The 6,931-nt window shown below is 36.0% G+C and overlaps 1 protein-coding gene across 4 annotated transcripts in view; it reads left to right on the plus strand.

Annotated features, from left to right (window-relative positions):
• The first annotated feature begins 151 nt into the window (after positions 1-151).
• LOC113821064 (uncharacterized) overlaps positions 152-6,931 on the plus strand; it is a 21,231-nt gene continuing 14,451 nt past the window's right edge. For 2 of the 4 annotated variants that reach the window (XM_027373491.2, XM_027373490.2), the window contains exon 1: positions 6,875-6,931. This exon is cut by the window's right edge and continues 78 nt beyond it. In XM_027373491.2, the coding sequence (XP_027229292.2) occupies positions 6,878-6,931 (54 nt within the window). In that variant the 5' untranslated portion in view covers positions 6,875-6,877. Of the gene's footprint in view, positions 451-5,804; positions 5,936-6,065; positions 6,141-6,874 lie in introns of those variants that run through there. The other 2 variants (XM_070131794.1, XM_027373489.2) reach the window with 2 other exon arrangements.

The raw sequence follows: 6,931 nt of genomic DNA on the forward strand, positions 1-6,931 counted from the left end.
CAAGATGAATTTTTGGAAGATGGAAAGTGGAACTGACTGCGCTAGGCCTATTCTTTCTCTCGGAGCACCCGGCTCTAGTGCTACTTGTTGGTGTTTTCCTCAAAATGACAGAAAAAAGGAAAGCCAATCTGCTGCAATGTGCAAATAGAGTGGTACAAGAAATCATGGATACCCTGGCCAGATCTAACTCTAGGGTTGTATCGTGGATTGATTATAAAACGTAACAACTGGTACGTGGTCTTCACAAGACGAGGGAGCATGAACCGGCGGCCATTATCAGAACACAAAATGACTAATAAAGTATAGCAAATGGCGCCTCAGCACCTCCAGGCTGTGAATCTGCCCATGGAACAAGGCTACCACATGTAGCCAACATCCTATGGCTCCCAAAACCGCCATCGCGAGACACAACGCTTCTTAGTACTTGTGTTAACGAATAATTTGTAAAAGGTATGTCTACCAGCAACGATCAACATAAATTAAAAGTTAGTGACGGCAGGATGCTTATCAGCGTGATAACATTGTGAAACCAGCTCAACGAACAAAAAGTTGAAACCTCAAGGATAGGATTAAAGCGCAGCTTAGATATATTTATATATAGATAAATTTTATTTTCATACGGAGAAATAGTAACATGTAATAATAGTTTGAGTTTATTTTTACTAGTTACCCCTAAAAATGATAATTTCTGCCGCGGCCGGTGCAATTCGTTTTCTATAATTTACGATCTAAATCCGTTTATAATTGACCGAATTATGCATATAGTGTCTTCTTATTCCATTGTTTTCCACGTTACGTTCGTTTTAAGCACTTATAGTAAAATCCCTTCGGATCCTATACAAAGTGAGAAAAATATAAGTATTTATCCCGAAATATCGAAGCCAGAAACGACACGAAAGGGATACACAAGATTTTAAATGTATAATATAACATCTTTAGGATAGACTACCGATACGTAGTCTTACAGGTTTGACTATAGAGGTTCATTGCCTCAACATAAACAAGGAATTAGTCAAATCAGATTTACAGCCTACAATACTATCTTCATTAATTTTTTACCTTATAATTCATATACTCAATTGTGAAGACTGATTCATCTCAAATTTGCCTACAAAAAGTCACCCGATTCATCTTCAAAGGATTTAGATAAAAGGATTTAGAAAAAAAGTGTGAATCACAAATCAGAAATAAACTCCTTTCAAAAATATTAAGACATCATCTAGCACCTAAGATATATTATCGTAGTTGTAGCGCCAGAATTTTCCCACTGGAACTCAGCTAACAATGAAAGAGCAACTCATAAATATTCATAGATCATTTATCCCCCTTAATGCCAAGAATCTGACTTCACACCCTGTATCGCCCAAAATGGTAGAATGGCCATGTGTACATATTCTAAGGCATATACTGGTGTAGTGGCGTTACATGTATGTGTAAATAATATAACGCTCCAACAAAATTTTATCCAAAAAGCCACAATAGACCTCAATACAATAGAAAAATGGATACCTATTATGAAAATACTTCCAGAGACAAGAAGGAATTTCGGAAAAGCACATCGAGGAAGCTGCACTGACAAAACACCTGGTATAATCTTACATACATGGGAAAAAAATAATAAACTCAATTCATACTAAAAATGCCAAATTGTGCAATACTAGAAAGCATAGATTCCCTGTTGGTAAGACAAAAGTGACCAATTTTGGGAGCAGATCATCTCATAGACTCCCAAGAAATAAATATGCCTGCTGAACCCTTACGAGGTATAAGACACTTTACGCTAGGTAGTAACCATGCAAGTGTATCATGTACTCGAGAGGGAAGCACATGGCTAACGACTGCTTTACAACTCGTGCCCAGGAACAGACCGAGAGCTAAGTTGAAGAATTAATTTACCCACAAATGCCCGTGCAACTTTAACAGCAGAGTACAAAGTGGCTGGCCATAACCATGCCAGATATCAAGAGCAAAAACCCATTTTCAGACATACTGTATACATACATCTACATTTTATATCTCTTATAACAGTAAAACACGACAATCTTAACAGTTTGGCACCTCCTCGAACCAGGGTCGGTTTTAAGCCGATTTGACCGATTTAATCAAATTGGGCCCCGCACATGAAGGAGCCCCGCGCCAGTAGGGCCATTTTTTATCATATGAGGTACAAAATACTACTGAAATGAAGAATAAGATATTCTTCCTCATAATATTTATTTATTATGTATTTCTTATATCAAGTATTTAATGTTCATTCGTTTTTCTATTGGTTTGTAGGTTTTTTTTAATGAAATATAAACACCCATAAATTCTACTATGTAGAATAGGGGCCCCACCATCAGTTTTCTAATTGGGCCCTGCAATTCCTAGCGCCGGCCCTGCCTCGAACTTCCAGAATTATCCTCAAACGAATATTGCCCTTGCTGTAAGCACATGTCCCTTCGAGCAAGCTGGATTCAGACGACAATGGGGCACCCCACAACAAGTTCCTGCCTGAAAATCCATTACAGAAGTATGTTGTGAAATAGAGCAAATATTGGGGGCAATCTTCAAAGGCCTGTCAGGAGCCTGTGACAGTCTGACAAGATGAAAATGTTCTAAAGATCGTTAGACAAGGACGCAATATTTTAGATCCTGGGTGAACAGCCTTGAAGAATGAACAATTAGGTCCCCAGGGAAAAAAATCACTGAACGTAAAATAACACACAAAGATTGAAATGTTCGAACAAGAGGAAGAGCAATTCATTATAACAGAAAAAAATATAGGGGCGTCAATTAGGGGGGGGGTGTTGTGGGAGCAATCGCCCCCCCCCCTGAAATGTATCCATCTTCAGGAAATCGACAAACTGGAAACTCATCCTGGGATGCTTTGATTCGCCAAGACTTTGTTATTCTAACTAGTCATCACTTTATACTCACACCTGAATTTGTTTGGCATTTTGAAGTCATGCACGCTGCCATTTGCTTTATACCACTTGGTGATCTTTATCAGTTATGTGAGTTGTCAGGCTTTCCTTTTCTTAGTTTTGACAGAGAATAGGCAGGAGTTGCTACCACCTATTTGAAGAGGGATTTTTTTTTTTCTTAAACAAATAATAAAAATACGTTAAAAAGGCAAAATATACGTGACCTTGTTTTCGTATATACAAAGGAATGTAGCAATAAACTTTACAATACAGTTAGAACACATCATCGCTGAAATCACATTAAATAAGTAACAAACAACAACAGAAAATATGCCAATTATGAAAAACAAAATCAAAGAAAATCAAGGATTAGTATCAAGCCTTCAAAGTTTTGGTAGAGGAGGTAGAGTCATATACTGTCAAGACGCTGAAACTTCATGTCTAAGTTATAACTTGGTTAATTTGACTTGATACTTGAAGTGACTTGTTTCTTTTGATAGAATGATGTAGATGGCCTATGCCTAGCTGCGCTCGGAAAGACGTGACAAGGGTTCCGAGTATGAATTGACAGTATCTATAAGGGGGCAGGTGTTTATTTTTTATATCCGATTTCAAACTTCGGAACTGGAGTCACGTATGGAAATGTGGAGTAAGCGTATTAGATCAAGACTGTGATTATTGCAGTCTCTTTCTTCCTCTCACTCCCACTCTCTCTCTTTCTTCCTCTCCCTTCCTCTTGCTCTCCCTCTCTCTCTCTCTTCCTCTCCCTTCCTCTCTCTTCCTTTCTCCTCTCTTTCTTCCTTTCTCTCTCCCTTTCTCTTCCTCTTCCTCTTCCTCTCTCTCTCTCTCTCTCTCTCTCTCTCTCTCTCTCTCTCTCTCTCTCTCTCTCTCTCTCTCTTTCTCTCTCTCTCTCTCTCTCTCTCTCTCTCTCTCTTCCTTTCTCTTCTTCACTCTCTCTCTCTCTCTCTCTCTCACGGGAAGTGTGCTCTAAATGTCTTCAAGCCTCACTTAAGCCAGGAGGACGCTGAGCAGTTGTTCAAACAGACGAATCGTGTTTCTGTCCGAACACCTCAGTCCACTTTGTAAAGACTTTGGCCCAGGCGATCAGGCGCGATGTCATTTCACTTGGCAGAATGGAGAAATAAATTACAGTTTACTCGGCAAACTTGGCGGTCGGCATAATTTAAGAAATCAATGATCATGGTTTGTAACTCTCGAAGTTTTCATATTCATTTCAATTTGGTCCTTTTCGAAACAAGATATCAATAAGTATGAAGTGTGGATTTAATTTTAAAAATGTTACTCGGTAACCTTGTTCCCGACACCCCCCAAAAAAAGTTTTCTAGCGCCGCCCCTGCAGGTGATACCAGTACCTCGCCAACAGCAGGGTATTTAGAAGTTGTAGCCAAATTGGATGTTGGTACTCTTCTATTCTTCTGCAAATAGAGGTGCAATTAAGATGAGAGATTGTTCATGCCGATGATTAGAGGGCCTATGAAGCATTCGTGTTTTAGAGATTAGTAAAAAGGTGTCTACACTTAGGTTATTGAATCAATGGGAAAGACAACAATCAATATATGAAGATGAGGCGAGTTTGGACACTATAGCTATCTGTATAATTGTATGTAATGTTGCCGGTTTTTCATACGTTTGAGAATGTATCACCTACAATACTAATGTATTTATTTACTTCATGGACTCAGATTCCCTTCCAATAATGACAGTGTTCGTAAAAGATATTTGAAAATAAATAATAGAATGGAATAAAAAAAAAATACGTATGAGAAGAAATCAATTTTTTTTTTTTTTTTTTTTTTTTGTCTATTTTTACTCCCGGCGTAGAAGGTGCAGTATTGCCACACCCCAAACCCTCTTCGCCTTCAAAATCAGAACCTTTCTTGCCTATTCCACTCTATTTTAGGTCATCAACCGATTCCAAATTATAACATTCCAAAGCCATGGATCAGACACTCCTTGGCTGAAGTCACTGATATCAAAAGATAGAAATCAGTTGGCATTGTAGCTTAACGTAAAATAACTGACATTTTCCCCAAGGAATAAATTTAAATATGAGACTGTTACCTTTAGCATATACGAAATAGTCACTGAAATCTTGACAAGGAAAATAGGAAAAAGTTTAGGAGGTGAGATTGATGAATTCTACTTTCGAATATTTATGGGTGCTTTTTTTGCTGTCTGACAACTTTCAAATTATAAAACATTCGTGGACAGAAAATCCGTGAAAAAATGTCATGCTAATCTACGTTTAACATGCTTGTTGTCATATAGATTTTAGATTTTTAATAATTATTTCTCTGGTGCAGTCAAAGGTTAAACATTTCTGGACTACACGGTTTTGTCCGAAGATTAAAAGTAACTGGAGAATTGATGTGAAAAATCTAGCGAAATGTACCAGACAATTAGTGTTTTTTATCTCGAGTTTCGCCAAATTTCACGGCACATTCATCTTTGATTCCTTACGTTTTTATATTATATGATATATTAGTGTTCATTGCAGTGTTTAACCACTGTTTCACCTTTAAAACAAATATTATGTAAAATAGTAGAAATAAACTTCAGAGTGATCATCTTTACAAATGTCTAATTGTTCATTTCACTTATATAACATTTCACCTCTGTGAAAATGTAATATAAAAAGAGTAATACAATCAAATAAACCTCACATATCTTCAAAATTATTCCAAATTTGAAAAGTTATCCGTACTTTCTTTTATATACCGTAATCCCTTTATTCTCTTTCCGGGTTATGTATATCTTTATAATAACGTATCGGTTCATTTTACATCCTCACATTTATTCGGATCTTTTTGGTCTCTTCTATTGTTTATCTTATTCATAATTTGTATGATCATTCAACTGACAACTTTCTCCCGCTATTTTGTATTTGTTTTTCTCGTCTTTGATCAGTCACTCTCGGGAAGCACGTGTAGGAGGTGTTACTCTTTCGTCTTTCAGATAATTAGCTAATTTGGTGATTATTGGTCTCAAATAACCTCTATTTTGTTTAGGTTAGTTAATCTGTATTTCATTCTTGCCAGTAAAGTCTGATGCCTTGTGAAAATGTCAAAATGTAGGATTGTGTAGACGTATAGGCCTATGTAAAGGCTAATATCAATTTCAATGTTTTCTTTTTTACAGATTTCCGTAAGTATTATCTTAATTTCTTCACCAAGGATGATGACAACGCAATTGTCAAGAGCTCCGACCTCAACTGTAAGTAATTATAGTTTTATTCATAGTAAACCCTTTAATCATTGGGAAATGTAGTATGATTTCTCTCAATATAAAAACTTATAAACCAGGGGAAGGGAAGTGTGCCACGCCTAAAAGAAATATGTAAATTAAATAATGTAATGAAAAAGTATTTGTATAAAGCACACTCAATAAACATTACAAAATATTTTTTTAACCTTCGTCTAGGTTGGGAAATGAGTGTGTACATTTTTTTCATTATTATTAGATAGAATTTGTTGGATCTGATATATTGAGCATCTTGAATTGAGAGCATAAAATGAACATTTAAGTGTAATGGATAATGAATACATTTGCATATGTAATGGTAGGATAAGTGCCAAGAATCGATCATTCCCCTGCATTTTAAACGCTCTATTATTAACTATTAAAAAGCTATTGGTTCCTCTTTTAAAAGTTAGCTGAATTTTTTTTTAACACTTATTTGCAGAAATTATTTTAAAAAAATCTCTGCGGTTAAGTTATTTGAAATTCAGGAGTTCCATGTTCTTTTCTTAAATCGAAATGGAACGCCACTTCATTTTAACGTTGCCATCGTCACAATATCCGCAGCTACTACTAATAATGAAAAATAATGATAGTGTAGATGATAATAATAATAATAATGATAATAATAAGAATAATGATAATAATAATAATAGTAATAATGATAATAATAATGATAATAATAATAATAATGATAATAATAATAAAAGACGATGTTGCCCGTGCAGTGGTCGACGCTTTTCCCAACCGAGCAGAATACTCTCTCA

This window comes from Penaeus vannamei, chromosome 17, assembly GCF_042767895.1.
Source record: "Penaeus vannamei isolate JL-2024 chromosome 17, ASM4276789v1, whole genome shotgun sequence".
In the NCBI taxonomy this organism is placed as follows: Eukaryota; Metazoa; Arthropoda; class Malacostraca; order Decapoda; family Penaeidae; genus Penaeus; species Penaeus vannamei.